The sequence below is a fragment of the Dermatophagoides pteronyssinus genome, unplaced genomic scaffold (assembly GCF_027571235.1).
Source record: "Dermatophagoides pteronyssinus isolate colony J.1.1.1.1 unplaced genomic scaffold, Derpt_VIB-CSIC_2022.12 sq0009, whole genome shotgun sequence".
In the NCBI taxonomy this organism is placed as follows: domain Eukaryota; kingdom Metazoa; phylum Arthropoda; class Arachnida; order Sarcoptiformes; family Pyroglyphidae; genus Dermatophagoides; species Dermatophagoides pteronyssinus.
The window spans coordinates 1,464,827-1,487,283 of NW_027461533.1; the positions used below are offsets into that span (position 1 = coordinate 1,464,827).

General features: G+C 28.9%; 3 protein-coding genes across 3 annotated transcripts; 2 read left to right on the plus strand and 1 right to left on the minus strand.

The window, feature by feature from the left end:
• Positions 1–102: 102 nt before the first annotated feature.
• LOC113788532 (acylamino-acid-releasing enzyme-like) lies at positions 103–2,814 on the plus strand. Its single transcript, XM_075821247.1, has 4 exons — positions 103–327; positions 391–632; positions 701–2,019; positions 2,075–2,814. Exons 1-4 carry the CDS (start codon positions 301–303, stop codon positions 2,692–2,694), a joined length of 2,208 nt encoding a protein of 735 aa, XP_075677362.1. The 5' UTR covers positions 103–300; the 3' UTR covers positions 2,695–2,814.
• Positions 1,994–22,457, minus strand: LOC113788530 (uncharacterized). Its single transcript, XM_027337986.2, has 13 exons — positions 21,024–22,457; positions 13,679–14,927; positions 12,881–13,586; positions 12,540–12,827; positions 11,996–12,481; positions 10,572–10,897; positions 9,685–10,495; positions 9,065–9,625; positions 8,212–9,006; positions 7,918–8,150; positions 7,743–7,850; positions 7,443–7,683; positions 1,994–7,323 (listed from the first exon to the last, which is right to left on the minus strand). Exons 2-13 carry the CDS (start codon positions 14,792–14,794, stop codon positions 7,286–7,288), a joined length of 5,709 nt encoding a protein of 1,902 aa, XP_027193787.2. The 5' UTR covers positions 14,795–14,927; positions 21,024–22,457; the 3' UTR covers positions 1,994–7,285.
• Positions 2,842–4,680, plus strand: LOC113788534 (cholinesterase-like). The gene is made up of 3 exons (XM_027337991.2): positions 2,842–3,013; positions 3,069–4,089; positions 4,149–4,680. The coding sequence occupies exons 1-3, from the start codon at positions 2,842–2,844 to the stop codon at positions 4,600–4,602; spliced, it is 1,647 nt and encodes a 548-aa protein (XP_027193792.2). The 3' UTR covers positions 4,603–4,680.

Here is a 22,457-nt window from a genome sequence, read left to right on the forward strand (position 1 = left end):
ATTGTAGTGGCATTGGATTCAATTGAATGTCAGCGTATCATGTGTTTATGTTCGATTTTAGGATACTCGACGGACGACTCGGTATCCGTATTTTTTGCTGCATGAAAAAAGTAAATAAACCATGCATTTGCTCTATGGCGTTGTCTATATCTATAAATTGTTAGCCAATAATTTTAGGAAAATTTGTTTACAGATATAAATAAATTTTTGAAGTACATTGATTGTCTGGATTTTTGAAACAATTCGGATTAATTAGCTCATCATCAATAATAATTAGTTTATGTTAATTGTAGCAACGAAATGGAAAACTTTCGCGATCGTTATAATGTAAGTTATATTTGATATATTGATTTCAATTTTACCAATTCATTCTCTTATAAAATATTCTAGATTGATCAATTGAAATCATTATATAATGAATATAGTTTCAAACCGATTCCAACTAAAGTAACTTTTGTGGATGATAATTCATTATTCGAATCTGATCCGAATTTTCGTCCACAATCATTGAGTATTTCTTACCAATATCGTGATACATATCAAGTGAAAACATGTTCGTACAATAAAATTTATTGTTGGGATCAATCATCTAGCACTTATAAAAATAAAGGATTACCCCAAGAACAATCAGAGTATGTATACATAGCAGTTGGTAAACATTTTAAATTTTACTAAAAAAAAATATTCTTTCCAAATCAAGTGTTTCTCTTCAAGCAACGAGCCTAGATGGAAAACGAATTGTCTATCTTAAATCTAAATCTGATTCAAAGAATTCTAAATCTGAACAATTTATTGTCATTTATGATAAAACTGGTGTATGCAAAACTATCGATGTTAAATCTTTAAATGATGAATTGCAAATAATTGAAAGTCCTAATCTTTCTAGCTTTGTATTGAATGACAATGGTACTCATTTGTTATGTGTAGCCGAAATACAGGACAAATTGAACAAGGACGAAAGTCCAGCTGTCGCCAAGGAATACAATATTGATAGCCATGAATTTAAGCAATCTTGGGGTGAAAAATTCAACACGATTTATCATACTTCGATTGCAGTAATCGATTTGCAGAAATCAAAATGTATTCTTTTGGACAAAGTTGGTGTTTCATTGTGTCAGCCATTCTTTTTTAAATCAGATGATCCAACGGTTCTCTCGATTGGATGTATTGGATTCAAAGAAGTTCCCTATAAATTGGGCCTAATTTACTGTACCAATCGAATAAGCTATTTGTTTGGAGCAAAAGTTGTTCGTGATTCTTCTAGCTCTGCAAATATCGAACCTGAAATCTATTATGGCGATACTGCTGATCTATCTATCCGTTCACCTCGAGTATATTATTCGAATGGATATGATAGTAAAGTTGTTTTTCTGGAACGTAATGCTGGTGGAGCTCATGATAAAGCTGCCAGATTGCAATACTTCGATATGGAAACTAGAAAAATTCGTACAATTATTGATGACAAAATCAAACGAGAAGTTATAAAAAACAAAGATGGCACTGCTAGTTATTCGGATATTGGCCCCATATTTTCAAGTGATTTGCCATCAAATTGTTTCACAAAGAATGGAAAATACATCTTGTTTGATTCTGAAACACCATTTTATAGAAAAAGCTTTGCTGTTAAAATCGAAGACCACTCTGTTCAGATGATAAATTTTGCCGATTCTACTCAAATTTTAGATGTTAAACATGATTGGATTTGTGCTATTGGCTCATCAATCAATCAACTACCTTTGGTTTACCTCGGACATTTTTCTGAATCCAATACCAAAATGCAAATAGTTGATGATCAACAAGATCGAATGATTGAGAACATGACTTTCGGGATGTTTATGCTTCCCTCCAAACATTTTGAAAATAAATACATCACAGCAATATGGACATCTCCAAAAGAAATGGTGAATAAATCTGGTCCAATTGTGGTTATACCACATGGAGGACCACATTCACATTATTCATGCACTTATTTTCAATCTGTAGCACTTTACAATGAAATTGGTCTAAAAACTTGTTTAGGTAATTTATTATTTGATTATTTATTTATAATTCTTTACTATTTTGTGATCAATAGTTAATTATGTTGGCTCCACTGGTATTGATCAAGAATATGTTGAAGCTCTTTTAGGAAATGTTGGTACTAGTGATGTTCAAGATCTTCTCGATGTCATTCAATATATGATCAACAATCATCATGCCGATAAAGATCGAATCATTCTGAATGGTGGATCTCATGGTGGATTTTTAGTTACACACATCTCCGGTCAACATCCAGAAATGAATTTCTTAGCTTGTATTGCTCGAAACCCAGTTATCGATATATCAATGATGGCTGGCATTACTGACATTCCAGATTGGAATGTTTCCGAAGCTTTGGGAAATAAAGAATTTATACCATTAAGTGAAATTTATCCTCGTAATGTAGATGAAATGTCTAAAATGTACAGCAAATCGCCTTTGGCACATCTTACAAAAGTTAAAGTGCCTACTTTATTGTTGTTAGGGAAAGAAGATTTACGAGTGCCTTTTCCCCCTGGATTACTATATCATCGTATACTTAAAGCTCGAGGAATTGAAACTCGATGCTTAGTATATGACGATGTACATGATCTTTACAAAATTAATGTAGATTTTGATTGCTTTATCAATGTTTCCAAATTTATTGAAAAATTTATCTATTATAACTCACAATAATAACAATAAAGGAAATTTTGTATTGCTTATGATGAATTATCTAATCGAATAGATTTATTGATTAAAAATTTATTCAATTGTATCGATATAAAACTCAAATAAATAAAATTTAATTGTTTACTACGTTTTTATATTTGTACCTAAAAAATGACAAGATATTTAATAATTTTCGCTTTGATATTGAACATTTGGGCCATAAGCTCTTATGGAGCTGATGAAGAATATGCCCCGATTGTTCATCTTCGACATGGAAAAGTTCGTGGAATTGTTCGATCTGTTGGTGATAAAAAAATTTATCTTTATGAAGGATTTCGATTCGGTAAGTGTTCATATTTTCATTGAAATTGCTAAGTAAATAATGATCTATTTTATAGGTGATACCAATCGTTTCGAAAAGTCTACGATGATAACATCATGGCCTGATGACGTTTACAATGCGACAAAATTAGGAAATTCATGTGTACAATTTATGAATCAATTTGTCCTAGAAAATGTAACTTATGAAAGTGAAGATTGTCTTTTTTTGAATGTTTATAAACCGGTCACAAAAAATGAAAAATTATTGCCGGTAATGGTTTGGATTTATGGTGGAGGTTTTCAAGGTGGTTCAATATTTCTCTCATTCTATGATAGCTCTTATTTGGCATCGTTTGGTGAAGTTATTGTTGTTGCCATTAACTATCGTCTTGGACCATTTGGATTTTTATACGGTGATGGTAAAAATGCCCCAGGTAATCTAGGCTTTCATGATCAACTTTTAGGATTAAAATGGGTTCAAGAAAATATCGAAAATTTCGGTGGTGATCCTAATAAAGTTACCATTTTTGGAGAATCTGCCGGATCGATGTCTGTGTCAGCATTAGTTCAATCTCCATTAGCTAAAGGTCTATTCCATAGAGCTATCATGCAATCCGGTGCTGGATATTTATCCTATCCACTTTTGCGTGATAATAAACAATTGGCTTTGGAAAAAACAAAAAGACTTTCGGAAAAATTGAATTGTAAAAATGAAAACATTAAACACTTGTTAGCCTGTTTGAAAATGAAAACAATAGAAGAAATCAAAAATGCTGCTTTAGGTGATGGAAAAGAAATGATGGCGAGCGAATTATTTCAACCAATCATTGGTGATGATGTTTTACCCTATGATATTGTCCAATTCAAAAATGACTCGAATCATGTCGACTTACTTTATGGCATTACTCATGACGAAGGAGGAATGATGGTTCTTATGTATTTTCCAGAATTGATGGATGATAAAACAATACTGACAATGAAACAAGTTCATGAAAAAATATCAGGCATGCTCATTCAAATGAATATGACAAATTATTCAAATGAAATTATTCATCATTACACAAATAATTTGGATGCTTCTAATATCAAGGAAGTTCGGTAGGTAGTTTAATTGTCAAGTTTTGAGTATCATTTTTTAATCTTTTTTTTTCACAAAGGAAAATGTTTATAAAGTTGTTTACCGATTTCACCTTGGGATGTCCAACAATGTTATTCGGCCAAAGAATAGCTCAGATATCAGAAAAAGTTAACAACTTTTACTCATATCGATTGGATCGAAGAGGAGTGGCTGCTATTCCGATGGGATGTACTTTTGAATGGCTGGGTGTATGCCATGGAGCTGATATACCATACGTGTTTCATAATTCAATGTTGAAAAATTCCTCCAAAGATGTTCAATTAAGCAATGATATGATAAAAGCATGGACAAATTTTGCTAAAACTGGTCATCCAGGTACAATGGGATCAATTGAATGGCGACAAGTTTATGAAAATGGACAAAAATCTTCCGCATCAACTATGCTATTAGATGTCGAATATAAAATGGTTGATGATATATTCAAAGAAACTTGTGATGGAATATGGGAAAAAATATTCGAATCCTACAAATAATTATTTGTTTTTTTTGACTGGAATTTTTTTTTCAAATCAAAAAGTTTTAATTAAATAAAAATCGTTATTATATTTGAACCGTGATGTCACCAGTTTTTTTTATTATCATGAATTTCGAGAAAAAAATCATTTGAAACATGAAACAACAACAACAAGAAAATGAGATTATTTGAAAAAAAAAGAACAGAATAGGTGCAAAAAAAAACGAAAAAAAAACATACAAGGAATATTAATGATTTGTTGTTTTTGCAGAAACATTTCATAGCATAATGAATAATAATGTTACAACAATGAGAACAATAACAGGTGAAAAAAATATGCAATAAAAGATAATGAAGTGAGATGAATAACAAGATTGGTTTTTATTTCTGTTGAAAACAAATGTGTTTGTGTGTGTGTGTGTGTGTATGCGAGTGTTACAAATGATTTTCCATATTTATTTCATATAAAAATTATTATCATTTTTTTATCTATAAATTAATAAAAACAATGAATGAAGAATTTACTTTATTTATTTATTCATATAATCAAATGTATAAATGAAAAAAAATTGTAGCAATATCTCACTGAAATGTTCTCATTATAATCAATTAATCAATCATTTATTTCATAAATCATTTTCATCATTCTATTTGATTTAATGTGATAGTAGGGTGATAATCATTTTCAACTATAACAATCATATTAATGTTGAGTTATATAACTGACTGAAAATTTTCTGACCAAACAAAAATAATCTGATCGAAGAGTATTCAAACAATTTCATCAGTCTGCAAAAAAAAAATAAATTTATCCATTGTCATTCGGATTGACAATGAAAATAGAAAAATGATGAAAGCAATATAAAAAGTTTCCGCTGGCAAATCTTATTCTGTCATTATTATGAATCTATATGCTAATTTTTTTTGTTGAAAAAAAAACAAATTGCACATAATTCCTTTTTTTTGATAATAATGTATGAATGTTGAAAAAAATGAATACTTTATGCAGAAAAAAATCGAAAAAAAAGTAAGAAAATTCAAATTTAGATATTTGGAAAATCAGTTTTTGTTTGTTTTCTTTTCTTTTTTTTTTTGTCAAAGATACCACAATCGTATACATTGTAATCATTTGCTGTTTTTATATCACCCATATATAATTAATTTGGTCGATTTTTTTTTGTTGTTGTTGTTACAAACTAATAAGTTGGAATAATAATTAAAAAAAATTGACCAACTATTTGACCTCACTAAAGTTTCTTCAATTCATTTTTTCATTATTGTTTGAATGTTTAAAATTGTGTATTGATTTTACAATGTGTTCTAACGGAAAATAGATAAGAACTAACAATGTTTTTTGTTTTTGTTTTGTTTTCATGTTGTCAATCGAGGAACCATCAAATTTATTCTGTTATTATTATTTTTTTAAAAAAATGAATGTTTGTCAGTGTGTGTGTGTATGGCAGAATCTTTACATAATATATTGTTCACTTTATCACATAATAATAGTTCATCACATTATGAACAATGATTAAATGATTTTTAAATGTTGTTTGCTTGTTAATATGTGTTGTGTGTGTGTATGTGTGGGGATAATTAAATAACACAGTCAGGTTTATTATATTGTTATATATGTGATGTAACAATTTTTTTTTTCACTACAAATATTTTAGTTGACAATTTTCTGCTAAATATTGTTTCAAAACTAAAGTAAAGTATTCTGACAAAAAAAAACAGAAAACTTTCTTTACTTTTTTTTTCATTTATTATTATCATTTAATATGAATAAAATTAAAATTTTTATGAAAAAATAATGAATACAGTTGGGTCTAATGTTCGGCCGTGTACAGGTAAATTTTCTAACAAAATTTTTTTATATATATTTAAAAATGGAAAACATAAACAAGAAAAAAAAACAAACAAACAAAAAACAAAATGAAAAGAAAAGAGTTAACGTAAAAATATTGTCTTGGTAAAAGTTGGAAGCATGAAAAGTTTTTGTTTGTTGAAAATTTCCAAAAACAAATATTATGATGATCAACGGGATAAAATATTTTTTAAATAGAAACAACAAAAAACAACAAACAAAACAATATAACAAGTACAGGAAATCAACATTTTGAATCGCTTTGGTTGAATCTCATTATCCACACATTAAGCTTCATAATTTTTCGTAATTCTTGTTTCTTTTTTTGTGAGGAAAAAATTCTGAAAAATAGTCAGGTCTGATTTCCATTTTTTTTATACAAGAAGAAAGCTGAAAATTTATATCGTATGAAAAAATTCACTATAATTAATTTATAAAACATATCGTTGAACAAGATGGTAATGATGAGATGCATTTAATTATTGGTCGAATGTAAGAATAGAGATGGATTTAGTTAGAGACAAATATCAATCACCGTTGTCTTTATTGGAACTTGTTGAACTTATTTCAATTGTTAAATCCAATCCAGATGAATGAAACAATAAATGATTTGCATGATGACAATGATTTGAATAAATAAATGTTGGTCGTTCCAAAGGTTATTAGATTGAAAGAGAGAATCGTTAATTCAGAACTTGACCATTAATTCGAAGAATAGTTAATATCATAAACTTAACTATCAATTCTATAGATGGATATGTGTGATAATGATGATTTGCAAATAATGGAAATGAATTTTTGTTGATTATGATGAATTCAATCTGAATTTACATTTCCGTTAATGATCTAATGTTTGGACGTGTTCAGTAGTATGTTCTATAGATATTTTCAAACAAAAGAAACGAAGTGAAACAAAAATTTAGTTAAAACATTCCATTTGAAAGATTGTAATATTGACAATCAAAAGAGAATATATTTTCAAGAAAACCAATTACCGATTTGAGCTTCTTCTTTGATGTTTTGATTGATCATTTTGTTTACAATTGATTTTTTAGTTGACTGATGATTATTATTAGAAGATTGATTTGACGACTGCCGGTTACTTGATGATTGTTGATTATGTGTTTTGATATGTGCCGTCAGATTACCTCGATTAGCAAAACCTTTTCCACATGAATCACATTTGAATGGTTTCACACCAGTATGAACACTCATATGACGCTTTACGGTAGATTTCTGTATTTGTTATAACTTGAAATTAGTTTTCAAGAATCATTAATCAGTCAAAATCTTACCTGAGAAAACTTTTTATGACAAACCTGACATGAAAATGGCTTTTCACCCGTATGAATACGCATATGAATTTTTATTCTTTCTTTGTCTGCGAATCTTTTCTCACAAACCTAAAGACACAATTATTTTTGTGAAAAAAAATGTTCACGTTATTCATCAAGAAATTACAGAATTTACCTCACAAGGAAAAGGTCTTTCTCCAGTATGAGATCTGGTGTGGCGAGTTAATGATGTTTTTTGTGAAAAACGACTATTACATATTTCGCAAACAAACGGTTTCTCGCCCGAATGAGATCGTAAATGTAATTGATATACATTCTTAGATGCCAAATTTTTATGACATATGCTGCATTTAAATGGTTTTGCCGGATCTTCAGATTGTAATGGTGGTGGATTTATATTTCGACCGGCTAGGATTTGAGTACAATTAATGTTTGAGTTTTAAATTTTTTTTTCAAACATATAACTTACCAGCAATTATTTGTGAAGCAGAATCAACAGTAGAAATGACATTGGTATTTTTACCTCTTTTGCCTGTGGATAATTTTGAAGCTGTAGTTTTTGTCGCCATAGTCATTGTCACGGGTGCTGTGGTGGCTTGAGGTAGAAAATGGCCTGTACCCGAAGGCATAAATGCAAATGTACCGGAGCTATTTGTAACCATATTAGCAACTTGAATCGATTGTTGATGTGATTGACCAATATTATTTGTTGCAACAGCAATAGGAACAGCAAATTTAGTGACAGCTCTTGCTGATTGATTACCCGGAATGTTACTCTGATTCTGAATTATCGAACTTAATATGATGGATCCTGTCGGTATGTTAGGATGAGTTACCGAAACATTGTTCGTTGTTTGCAATGGTTGCAATTGACTGGAATTCAGTGTCAATAATGTAGCTGAAGCATTTGCAGTTCCACTAATATTTGCGGCTGGTACGGAATGTAATAGTATTTTAGTTTTACCCAATGTTTGCGTTTGCGGATGATGACTAATAGGCAATTGACCTTGGGGTAATTGTAACACCGAATAATTAGCTGACAATGGGAATTGTGTTGATCCTGATTGGATCAATGTCGGAGTGGTCGAATTGTTTTGAGCGACGTTTTCATATCCTTGAGATCCAGAAACAATATTGGATAGATTATTTTGGTAACGATTATTGTTGCCATTATTATTATTATTATTCAAAGAATCATTCGAAGAGGTAGAAGAATATTGACGAGGCAACATTGACTCGTTTGAATGAAAATTTTGTTCCACATCTATTCAATGAACAAATATAATAGAAAATGAATTTTAAACAATTCTTTCAATACATACTACTTGTGTTTGGAACAAAAGATTTTATGTCAGCATTATCTCCTTCAACTTTGAAACGATTTTGTTGAATCTGTGGTTGCGAATGGTTGGCTGCCGAAATAGAATGCTGAGGATTCAAAGTAAAATTGGACGGAATGATCATAATCTGATTTTGATTGACCATATGTGGCGATTGAATTGTTGTTTGTCCAATGGCCGGACTTTTCGAGGCAAACAATAATGTTGGTTGACTTATCGATGTATTAGTGTTAGAACTAGCAGCTGTTGAAGTTGAGAAAAATATCTTTTTTGAAGCCGTTGTTACATTAGAAAAATTTACACCGGTAGTGGAAATTTGTTCAGGATTTGAATCAGTGATTACACACAGAGGACGTAGGGCACCACTTCCAGTTGTTAATGTCACCGGTATTGTATCAGCTAGATGACTATTTGGATTATTGTGCGGTACAACCATGCATATTGATTGCGATTGTTGAGGATTAGATTCATTTCTTCTTCCAGATATCATTTGTCGCTGCTGTTGATTGATAATATTCAATGATGGCTGATTCTGTGTTGAAACTGTTGAAATATGAATAAATTTGAATGAGAAAATTGAAAAAATTATTAGTTTTATTTACCATTAATGGCAGGCGACGATGAATCACTATTTGTGGAACAGATGCCAATCGTAACATTAGATTGCTGTGGCAGAATTTGTACTTGTGATTGACTTTGTTGTAAATTGTTAGCTGAAGAATCATATTGTTGCTGGATCGATGCTGTAGATTTTGCATCATTCAGCGAAAAATTCACGTTAACATTTTGTGATTCAGAATGCGGCACTTGCGACGTTGATGATTGATGTTGTTGTAATTGATCACATAAACTAACATACTTTGATGATGTATTTGTTGGATGATGATCATAATGCACGGATGGTGGTTGTTGTTGTTGTGATTGAGAAAGTGTAGGTGTCGAGGACATTAACTGCGATTCACTATTACGCATTGTTCCTAGCGATCTGATTGGATCCGAATCGATTGATTGAGATTGAGAATCATTGGAAACTACAACAACGGTATTCACGTTGGTCATCGAGAGTGAAGATTGTTGTTGCTGTTGTGGCTGTTGCTGTTGTTGATGATTGGTATCGGCAGAAGATACAGCAGCCATATATTGTGATGTTACCTGATGGGCAGTGTTATCATTGTTATCAGTGGTTGTAGATGATGAAGTAAGTTGATTCGATAATGATGTATTGGGATTCATCATAGAATTTGTTGATGCAACAATATGATATTGATTTTGTTGAGAATGTTGTTGTAATTGATAATCATTAACATCAACGCCATTAGATGTTGTTGATGAATTCGTAACTTGATGATCTATAGGTGTATATAGCATATGATTTTGTGTTCCGGTTTCCGTTTGAATATCAGTTGTAGATGACTGTAGTGAAGACAAAAAAAAGGAAAAGGAAATTGAATCATTTTTCTTCAAAATTTGAATATCAATAAGAACTTACATTAGTACAGCTAGAATCGGCAGTTGTTGTAACCATATTCGATGATGAAACGTTATTTGAACATTGTGATTGTTGAACAGTAACAACAACAACATTATTATTAGATAACGATGATGATGATGATGATGGTTGTTGTAGTTGTAATGAATGTGAATTCTGTTGTTGTGTAGACGAACTAGGCACTTCAATCATCGATGCTGATGTAACATTACTCTGATTCGTTATCGTCAATGTTGATGATGATGTTGATGTTGATGTTGATGATGATGACGCAATATTATATGTATCATGCTGTTGTTGTAGTTCCAAATTAGATGTAGATTGAACTATTTGTGTGTATGAATGTAATATAGAAAATGGAAAAAAAACATAAAATCGAAATCAGTTTCAATTGCTAAAGGGGGAATCGAAATTGTACTTTTCATTTTTTTTTAAAAAAAAAGTTATTCACAAACGTATAACTGATTTTTTTCAGTGATAAGAATTTCTTTTTTATTTTATTTATATGTTTCCTATTGATTTTAAAATATGATAAAAACCATGCGATATTTTTTTGTATGTAAAACAAAAAAAAAGTGAATACTAATTTAAATCTATCAAAATTGATAGAACACACAGACACTTCAAGTCATTGATTTTTGTATTTCGAAAATGTAATTTCTCATTTTGATACATATTTTTTTTATATTATTAATCAAATTTCAAGGAATATTCCTTTCCATTATTCATTTTTCTATTTTATTATTATTATAAATTTTTCGTTCTTACGATTCTCGGCTAAAATACTAAAGAGAAAGATAATTTGATATAGGCCAAAAAAAAATACAATTTTTTTCATGATAAATTGATTTCATCAAACGAACGAACGAATTTCAATCAAATCTTGATTGTGATATTTTGTTTTGTTATCAAACGAAATAGAAAAATCTAGAAGAAAATATCTAAACCCTCTCTATGAAGCTGCCAACCATTCGGTTTTGTTTACTGATTTCTGATTTCATAATGTAATATGAATGACATAATGAAAAATAATGAATGAAATGTATGCTGCCTTTTGATATCATTAATTTTCGTTATTCATCATTTTGAATTCAAAAAAATAAAAATAAAAGATAATCAAAAAACAAATAATGGAATCAATTGGATCAAAGCTAAAAATGTATGACAGTGTAGCTAGTCCTCTTTTGTTTAATCATGTATTGCATAAAAAAAAAGATTAATTTCAATTTTTTTTTCATTGGCACTTCTCACTATCTCTTTTAATTTTTATCATTGTTTTTGATTATGAAATCCTTATCAGTGTAGTGAATTGTCGAAAATCATATGGGATCGATAAATGTTTTTCTTTTCTTATCTAATAAATAACTAAAAATAACGTTCGGATATCTATTTAATCAGATTTAGGGCAATAATTCTGAATTTACCAATTTGATGATGGCCATGATGTTGTTGCTGTTGCTGTTGTTGTTGATGATGATATAAATGTCCCGATTGTTCTAATTGTTCTAATGATTGATCGGCCGTTATTGTTGATGGCGCTGTTACAGTTGTTGTTGTCAATGATTGTGTTGATGATGTTTGATGATGAGGTATAACAGATTGTTGATTATCGGTATTAATTTGATGTTGATGATGATGATGATGATGATGTTGTTGTAAAATTGAATTATCCTCATCATTATGACCACTATTCGAATCATTAGCTTGCTGTTGTTGATGATGATGATGATGATATAAGCTAGTATCATCATTTGAAAGACATGGATTCATTGATACAATGTTAGGAACAGTTACATTCTGATGTTGTTGTTGTGGCTTATCATCATGATTTAATTGCGTTGACTGCTGCTGCTGTTGCTGTTGATGATGATGGTGATGATGTAATCTTATACCTGGATCATTACCGTAACCTAATCAGTTGAAATTAATAATTATAGTTTCGAATAAAACTAAATATAAATAACTTACATTCGTATAAATTAGTAGGAATCATGGTATTGAGCAATTGATTTGTATCATCATCTTGGTTCGCCACTGAAGATGATGATGATAATTGTTGTGGAATAGATGTTGTTGTATTTGTTGGCTGATATGATTGAGCTGCGCCTGATGTCGATGTTGATGAAGTTGATGGCGTTAAAGCCGAATGTAGATGCGATTGTTGATGATGGTGATGACTTTGAATATGTAGCTGCTGCTGTTGCTGCGGCTGCTGCTCAAGATGTTTCTGAGATTCCATCATCGTCGTATCTATCGCTATAGTGGCAGTTGAAATTATGAACATTTATGAAATTATAAATACAACATACCTGAAGCTATATATTCACTATTATTCTGATCATTATTATTTTCGATTTGTTGATAATGTTGATGATGATGGTGGTGGTGGTGGTGGTGATGGTGACCCGTTGTTGACAAGGTGTTTACTGTTGTCGTCGATGATGAAAGCGATGATAAAGATGTTTGTTGTTGCTGTGGTTGCATCGAATCTGTATCGACTATCATTGCTGAAGTTATTTCATCATTAGTTGTCGTATGAATGGCTGTCGTTGTTGTTGAATCGGAAAATCCAACATTAATATTTTCCATTTCTTGTTGTTGTTTTTGAGTACCGAAACATGAAGATTCTTCATGAGCAGCAACAGTAGCAGCACAAGAAATGTTTTCACAACTTGATGTTGTTGTCATCAAAGGATTATTATTACTATCATTTTCCATCAGAAATGTTTCTGATTGTTTGTTTTGATATTCATGTTGTTGATGATGATCATTTCCTAAAATCATATTGTCACCGGAATCGCTAACAATGTTTCCATTTCCATTCATACGATGAAATGATTGTTGTTGCGATTGAGATTTTGTTTTGTAATCAGCATTACCATCATTGTCAATGTTGGAAATTTTCGTAATGGTTCGATCAAACGACTGCTGCTGTGTTTGCAGTTGATGTTCATGTGATGAAGATGTTGGCAGCGTTTGTTGTGACATTGAACTTTGATTATGATGTTGATGATGCTGCAATCATATAAAGAATTATAATAGAAAAACAAAAAAAAAAGGATTAAATTTCCAATTTAAATTTGATTAATAGTTCCTTTAAATAATACCTGAAAAGATCCAACTTCAGTTATAGAATTTGTTGTAATTGCTGTTGCTGCTATTGTTGTTATTGTCGTTGTTGTTGTAACTGTTGATGGCTCTGTTGTTGCAGCCACTGTTTGATAGGAATATTCAATTTTGGCAGGAAAATTATTATTATCATTCATAATATTCAACCTGTTGCCACTATCATTATTGCTGGTATTATTACCAGTATTATCAATATTTTGATTATTATGATTATTATCGTCTTCGGGCAGCTGTTCAACAACTGTTGACAATAAATCGGGCGTTGTTTCTTCAAGCAATACCATTGATGATGGATCGAATAGAATAAAATTGTTGCTTGTTGTTGATAATGATGATGATGATGATTGCTGGGTATGATGATGATTATTATTATTATTTTCGTTATTATCAATACTGGTCACAACAGTTGTATGAATATTGCTTTGCTGTTGTTGAATAAAGAGATCCGCTTCATCACTTGTTTTTGATGTATTATGCTGAAGATGATGATGATGGGAATGATGTGACAACGACGACGATGACGATGGAAAAGATGACGATGTAAATGTATGATGAGACAAAAGATCTTGTTCAGATCTTTCTTGTTGTTCTAGATTAATCAAGCCTAATATTTGATCTGTATTTGTATCTAATTGTTGTTGATTAATATCTTCTTTTGATTGTTGTCTTTGACAATTACTAATTACAATTGATGAAGAATGTGTCTGTTTATAGGTTGTTGTAAGTGATGGTGAATTAGAATCAAATAAATATTCAGAATAATCTTCAATATGACCGGATGGAAATGGTTCCGTTTCACTATTGTTATCCGTTGTTGTTGTTGTTGTTGTGACTACTGCCGTTGTAGAATCATCATTATCATTTTCATCATCGGTTTCTAATATACGTGTAAGACGTGCACCTAAACCTTCCAAAGTTTTTTGCTGTACAATCGTTTCGTTTATCTCTTTCTCTGCAATTTTTTTATTGATTTCGTTGATTCTTTCTTCTTCTTTTTCTTCTTCTTCTTCTTTACTGATACTATGCTCATCACTATGCCCCAATGTATTATAGATTATCGTATCCGATGTTGTTGTTGTCGGTATATTAGACATAGGTGTAACAACAACAATACGTTTTTTTTATAATTTTATAACGATCAATTATTAATTAGCCAATTTTTGTTTGTTTGTTATAAATTTGAAAGAATCAACAAAAACAATGAATATTCCATCGACAAACATTGAACTACATTGAATTAAAATGATTGGAAAAAAAATAAATTAGTTCAATTTCAAATGATGATTAGATTCACAAAACACACAAGCACACACACACACACAAATCTAATATAAACAAATGATTTTCTTAATTAATCAATTAGTTTGGTTACTGGTCATTGAATAATAAATAAGTTACCAACACAAAAAGCAACAACACCAACAACAACAATCTTATCGTCATCATCATTATCATATTTAATCAACTTTGGATAGTTTCTATTTTTTTTCCAGAAAAAAAAACTTTTTATTACAACCACCATCATTTATTAACTAGCATCTTTTTTTTCTTTATTTGTATTTTTTTTACTCGAAAAAAAAGTGTGAAACTATAAAGAAGAAAAAAAAATGCGATTAGAAAATAGAAGAACAGAAAGTAAACGAAGATAAACGAACATTTTGTAATTGGTTTCGTAATGTCATAGAAAGTGTGTGTGTGTGTGTGTTATGCAAAGTGAAAAAAAGCATCCAACTTTTTAGTCTCTCTTTTTTCACTTTTGTTTTTTAAGGTCACTTTTTTTATATTCTCTTTAGCTTTTTTTCATAAGAAAAAAAAGTCGACAAGATGTTGACTTAAAACATTCATTCATGGAAAAACAAAATGAAAAAATTTACAGCAGCAAATAAACGAACGAAAAAAATATATTATAACGGTATTTGAAAGCAAAAAAAAAAAAAGAAGATCATTCGAATGTGAATAAGCCAAACAACAAAATGAACTATGTTCAATGTGCGTGTCAGAATTAACAATCGGTTTATTATTCTTTGCAAGAGTAGAAAAAAGAAGAAAAAACTATTTTAAGAATCCTCTTCACTTTTTCCTATAACAAAAAAAAAGTGAAGAAGAAAAAATTAATGAGAATTCTGCAAAGGATTTTTATTTTATATTTTACTTTACTTTTCTTCATTATTTTCATTATTTTAAATTATTAATAAATTCTTTAAAGTGAAGTTGTTAAAAGTGAATTGAAATGAATTAAAATGGAAAATGGAAAGAATGTGACCAAATGACCAATATGAATATACAATGGGAAAAAACTGGTGGAAAATATTTTTTTTTAATCGATTAAAAAACAAAATCATATTTGTTTATCGATTAGAAATTGAAATGAATAGTTTGTTTTTGTCATTGCTAATTGAATAAATGCTCTATTTTTGTTCATTTTATGTGTGTAAATGAATTAATATCTGGTGCGGTTTTTTTCCATTTTCGTTTTCCTCACTCTAAAATAGACTAAAATACGGTTCAATATTTAAAAAATTTACAATGAAATAAAATGTAATTATCGACGGTAGAAATCGAAATATTATGCATTCAAAAAAAAGAAGTAATTTTTCAAGGTTAAAAATATTATAAAACGGAATGGATAATTTTTTTTCTATTTTTGAATTCATTCATATGACGATTGATTAATCCAATTGATTTGCATCTGTTTTCTGATATTTTTGATTGATAAAATCTTTCTCAATTTAATCTTCAATGTGTGTATATTTCGTAAAATCAGATGACAAATCGAATCAACAATATTTGAATTAATTTAATTTCATAAGATTGATTGTAGTGTTGATTTTCAATGTTCGCCTTTGAATTTCATTTTTTTGAATGAAGTGTGCCAAAAATGATGAACAAAAAATAAATAGAGTGAAAATGAATCCAAAAATCAATTGCAAAACAAAAATCAAATATGACAGGACTAAGACTGGAAAAAACGAGAGAGAGAGAGAGAGAGAAAAAAAAGATGATCAGAAATGATGCGAATAAAAAATTCTATTGAAATTTATTTGAAATCAAAAATTAAAACAAAATGATTGATCGATTGTGATCTACTTATTCTAATCGATTCTGATCATCAATCGACTTGAATGATGTTTTTTTTTGTCTTGTTGACATGATCCTCACACATTTCACTGATTTTACTGATTCCATCAATTTAATGTTGATGACAAGTTTTCTCAGACTAAAGATAGAAAATCCAATATAATACAATAGTGAATAGAAAAAAAAATATCAAAGATGCTAATGAATCTTGATTGAATAGAATTCATTGGAATCGAATCGTTTTTTTTTGTTGTCAATATTTCTTGCCTTATGTGGATTATAATTTTATTTTCTTTTCATTTCAATGTTTATTAACAAGCCAAAAATCAAAATCAAAAGAAATTCAAAATGACAATTACAATGTGCACACATTGCATTCAATAATAATAATACAATAGAAAGATTTTCAATTATAGATGTGTGTCATTCGTTTTCTATATATCCCAAATAATAATTTGATTATTTGTTAACAAAAGATCACATCTTTTTTTTCAAGCTAAAATAGCTGTTCATCATTAGAGAATATTCTGATATTTCTGAAACGAAAAAACGATTCATACGCTTATTATTCTATTTGTATTGTACATCAATTTTGAGTACCTATTCGATCCTAATGATAATGATAAAAAATGAATGATAAAACGGAAATTATTTACAAAGGTCATTTCCCAATAATAATAATAATAATAAGAGATACATGATTATTCAGAATGATTATTATGATGTCAATTATGATTAATGAAAGTATTATGAACAATTTTTCAACAACAACAACAAAAAAAACTATCCAACAACGAAAAAATCAATAAAGATTAATTATGAATTTTCTCATTTATTTTTCTGATTGATAATGAATTTACTTTCAATTTTTCATCGACAATTTTAGGATCATGGCCATTTCATTTTTTTTTTTTTTCGTTTACTAGCATTCATTTCGCAGTTTTTTTTGTGCGACATTTTGTTGTCATCACGAAATTGTTTGTTCGAAAAATGAAATCGGTCCACTAAAAAAAAAAAAAAAATGGAAAAAGAAAAAAATCTTTTCCAATCCAATCACTGACTTTGATAATGATAGATGCCATAGCTGGAGGTCCTCAAGGACGATAAACGCCATTCTAATACTATTTCACTTTCAATATTGTTTTGCTTATTTTTTTTCCAATTAATCAATCAGCCAGTCAAGCCTAACGATCTTTATCTCCTCCCATTATTTTTATTCCCCCCAACAAACAATTTCACAATATTACAAGTTAGATCAAGTGTAAAACAAAAATTGGGCAAAAGAAAAATCAGCTCAGAATTTTTTTTGTTTTTCTCGTGTCCATTTTTTTCAAAAAAAGAAAAATGATCTGATATACCAAGAAAAAAATCAAAGTCAATGTTGTTGTTGTATCATATCATAGTTATGGGAAACAAAAAACAAATCCAAATAATCCAAAATTAACGTTGAAAAACTATATTTTTGTCAATAAACATTTTATCCGCAATTTAATCAACCATTGCGAATACAGTTCGGTAATAGTTTTAATGATTTCTTGAAAAAAAAACAAACAATGAAAACACCAAAAAAAGAAATAAAAACACACTATGATGAGCAATGAAGCATTTCGAGAATCATTTTACCATTTCCATCATCATCATCATCGCCATGATTAACACAATCATATATACAATCATCATTTGATCAAAAAAAAAAAAAAAAAAAAACGCAAACGCAAGCCTAATTGATGATGATAATCGATTGGCAATGAAGGTTAACAAAATTCATCCTCATAACTTGAATGCTATTTTGAAGGAAAATATATATATTTTTGGATGATTGAAAATTCGAAACAAACGATGAAGAGAAAGAGAAAAAAACTTGTCATCATCGTTGTTTGCTGTTTTTTTTACTGAATTCATTCGAATGATAAGGAAATTTATTTTTTTTCCAAGAAATTTGAAGAGAAAAAAGAACATAATTTTCATTCGAAAAAAAAAATCTGGATTGCATTGATAGGAATCATAAAATTCTTCAATTTTTTCAATCATCATGAATAAACCAAAAGAATACACATAAAGTTTGAAAATAATGAAAATGAAAATGATGCGATTAAAATAATGGAAAAAAAATTTCCATCAATTAAATTGACATACAAAAAAATGAATGAATGAATGGATCAATGACTTAATGAATGAATGAATGAAAGGATCATAGACACTCGCGATCGACTACAACGAATTTTTTTTTTCTCGAATAAATTTGTTATTATTATTATTATCAAAATACAAGTACATGTCGTCAACAATGACAAAAATTCACAATCGCATACTGAAATTGATTAAGAATTAATTATTGTTGAATACAACAACAAAAAATGTACAGGATTTGAATTTTCATTTTTTTTCACATACCAAAAAAAGCAAAACAGGTGATGATGTTCAAAAATCATCACCACCACAATCAGAATTTTGTTTTGTTTTTTCTTCCCATAATTAAAATTTCATTTGATTTAATGAAATTTTGAATGATAATTATTATTGATTCAACTAAAAAAACAAATTAATCTTATCTTTTCATTGGAAGAATAACCTTTTTTCTTTAACCATCTTTTCATCATTATCAAATAAAATATAGCATTTGATGATTTGTTATCATCAAATTATAAACATTTTTTTAACGGTTAATTTTTTAATGAGATTCCTATTTTTTTTTCTTTATAATTTCTCTTATCCATCCATCCATTCATTCTATTCTATTTAATTCTATTCATATATCGTATTTCTTATTTCCATTCTCTTCTTTCTTTCTCATTCATATTACATTTTTAAAAATCATCATCATCATTGATAATGATGATGATGATGAGAAGTAATAATAAATATTGAAGGTGACTCTTATTCATAGAATAAAACATTCACATTTGTTTGGATTCTTTTGCATTCATTTTATTCATATTCAAAACAAACAGTAGCAATTAAAAAATAAGAAGATTTTGTTGTTGTTGTTGTTGTTACTTATTTTGGGCTAATGGGGAGTGTTGTAAAGAAAAAAAAATGCTAACCAGATTCAAAAAATCACCCATTATTATTAATCTAAAGCCGAAATAATTTATTATTATTATTGTTGTTGTTTTTTCTCACTAATTTTCATTTGAGAATCTATGGATATTTTTTTCCCCAGCTAAAATAATCATCATAAAATTTTTGCTTAAAATAAAACATAAAGCAAAGAATCATAATCGGCTTTTTTTTGTTCTTAATCCTCGTTTTGTCTGTAGGGAATATTCAAAATTAAAATGGTGGTGCATTGGTGATTCTACGTTATTAAGATATTTGTCATATGAGGCAATCCAGAAAAAAATGTTTCAATTATGGAACATTATTTTCGGAAATGTTTGAAGAAGAAAAGTGAAATTTTTTCTCTTCCTTACTATTTTAGAAAGAAACTGAAAAAAAATTCATTTTTTGAATCGGAATGAAATTCGACCTCGGTTTTATAAAATTTATTGAAAAAAAACAAGAAAATTTTACAGGAAAAAAACGAAAGAATAACGAATAACGTTTCCTCGTCCATAGATGTAAAGATGTTTAAAGATTTGTCATTTTTTTCTCACTGCCATGATCACAACGAAAATAGACCTATTTTTTCGAATATATTTCATAATAAAGATGTTTTGCTGTTGGTTGAATAATAATATTTTTTTTTCAAAACATTCTAAGCAAAGAAAAAACAAAAGAATAATGAGTGTGATGCCAAATTTTTTTCTCTGTACAAAATGGAAGATAAAGACATTCGTTTTTTTTTGCTTTAAATGATAATGAAAATAAAGGAAGAAGATATAAATATAATTAATGACACACACACAATAAATGTATTGGATTAAAATGTGAAATGAAATTTGAATTTTCCTTTCCCTTAGCTTTAGAATCGACAATTTTGTGTTTGAAAAAAAGAAAAGTAAAATGATTTTTGCGATAAGATAATAAGTTGTGTGTAAATAGACAGAAAATTGAAATGAAAAAAAAATAACTGGATTCTCAAGAAAATAAATCTTTCAGGTTTTTCTCTCTCATTTCGTTTTACATTGATCAATAATAATATTGATGATGTTGTTGTTGTCGTTGTTTATGTTGATCATTTTGAATACATTAAACATTGTCGAAAAGATAATCATTGACCATGGCAATGAAAATTACCTTCTTTTTTTTATTCAGAAATTTATTTCAAGAAACAAACATGGTAAACAAAAAAAAATTACTTACTACTTAATTAATTATAAATGAATGATGTTCATCATGATTGATTGATTATTTTAATTTGAAAAAACAAAACAAAACAACGAATAAATATTCTTATTTAAATGTGCGTGTAGGGTTGTGTAAAAAAACAAACAAAAAACATTTCGATGTATATCATTCATCATCATCAACAACACACGATACACATTCAAATCTAATAACAAAATAACAATAGGCAATGATTTTCTTTCTTTTTTATTTTTGATTTGATTAATTAAATAACATCACACATTTTATCAAAATGGAAAATCTTATCTTTATGAAAATGAAACAAACAAAAAAAAATACCGATCACATTTATTGACACATTTTTATAAGCCAAAAAGACATAACACATTTATCACACAATGATCTGCTTTTTTCCCATTTCAATATTTTCGATTTCATTTGATCCAAAAGTTTCGTATTCATATAGAAAATTCTTTTGAAGAATTTTCTTCATTATTAAAATATAACGGATTCTCGCATAGAATTAAAGGAAATGTGAAAGAAATATCTTTCATTTTATTTTTTCTTCACGAAAACAACAACAAAACAAATTAACTGAACAAAATGATTGAAAACAAAAATAAAATCAAAAACCAAAATCAAAACAAAAAAACAAAACAAAGTGGATAATAAGAAAACAAAATTGAATTAAAGATTTTATTTTTCGTTTAAAGAAGAAAAAGAATAATAGGATTCACAGGAGTAAAAAAAAATCAAAACAAAATAAACGAAAGAAATACGGACAATAAGAAATGAACAACTTGAAGAAATGTATTTGGATGGAAATCATAATACACACACACACACCAGATACCACAAAAACAAAACAAAAAAAATTGATGAAAAACGTTGATGATGATGATAATGGTAGTATTTTGCTAGATGTTGTGTGTGGTGATGGTGATGGCTAAAGGGGTTTCATTTTTTTTGGTTTGTTTCGTTTTTCGTTTCGTTGATCAAGGAAAGGAAATTGGATAGTACCAAAATGAACAAAATGAAAAAAAAATATCATCCCAAAATGGATTTGGTTTAATTTCTTTCACTCTGTTATTGTGTGTGTGTGTGTGTTTTTGATTTTGTTCCGATTCAAATGTTGTTGTTGTTGTTGTTATTGCTGTTTGTTGTTGTTGTTGTTGTTGTTGACGTTGTTCAATTCGGGTCGTTATTATTATAGATAGAAGAACAAGAAGAAACCACCGACGACAACGTCGTCAATATTTGTACAAAAGCTTGAATTGCGAGTGTATACAAAATCAAATCTGTAAACCAAAATACAACAACATATACATGGAAACAAACTCACACACGCAGTCAAACCAGGCAAGAGAATCTAAATTGGCTGCTTTATTGGACATTTGATGATGATGGTTTGAGATATTTTTTTATTTTGTTGAGAATCTAAAAGGAATG

Coding starts and splice junctions, on each gene's coding strand:
- LOC113788534 (XM_027337991.2), top strand. CDS start 2,842: ATGACAAGATATTTAATAATTTTCGCTTTGATATTGAACATTTGGGCC. Junction 3,014..3,068: donor TTATGAAGGATTTCGATTCG/GTAAGTGTTCAT, acceptor TCTATTTTATAG/GTGATACCAATCGTTTCGAA. Junction 4,090..4,148: donor TCTAATATCAAGGAAGTTCG/GTAGGTAGTTTA, acceptor TTTTTCACAAAG/GAAAATGTTTATAAAGTTGT.
- LOC113788532 (XM_075821247.1), top strand. CDS start 301: ATGGAAAACTTTCGCGATCGTTATAAT. Junction 328..390: donor ACTTTCGCGATCGTTATAAT/GTAAGTTATATT, acceptor AAAATATTCTAG/ATTGATCAATTGAAATCATT. Junction 633..700: donor TTACCCCAAGAACAATCAGA/GTATGTATACAT, acceptor TTCCAAATCAAG/TGTTTCTCTTCAAGCAACGA.
- LOC113788530 (XM_027337986.2), bottom strand. CDS start 14,794: ATGTCTAATATACCGACAACAACAACATCGGATACGATAATCTATAAT. Junction 12,828..12,880: donor TAGTGAATATATAGCTTCAG/GTATGTTGTATT, acceptor CTGCCACTATAG/CGATAGATACGACGATGATG. Junction 8,151..8,211: donor TGCTTCACAAATAATTGCTG/GTAAGTTATATG, acceptor CTCAAATCCTAG/CCGGTCGAAATATAAATCCA.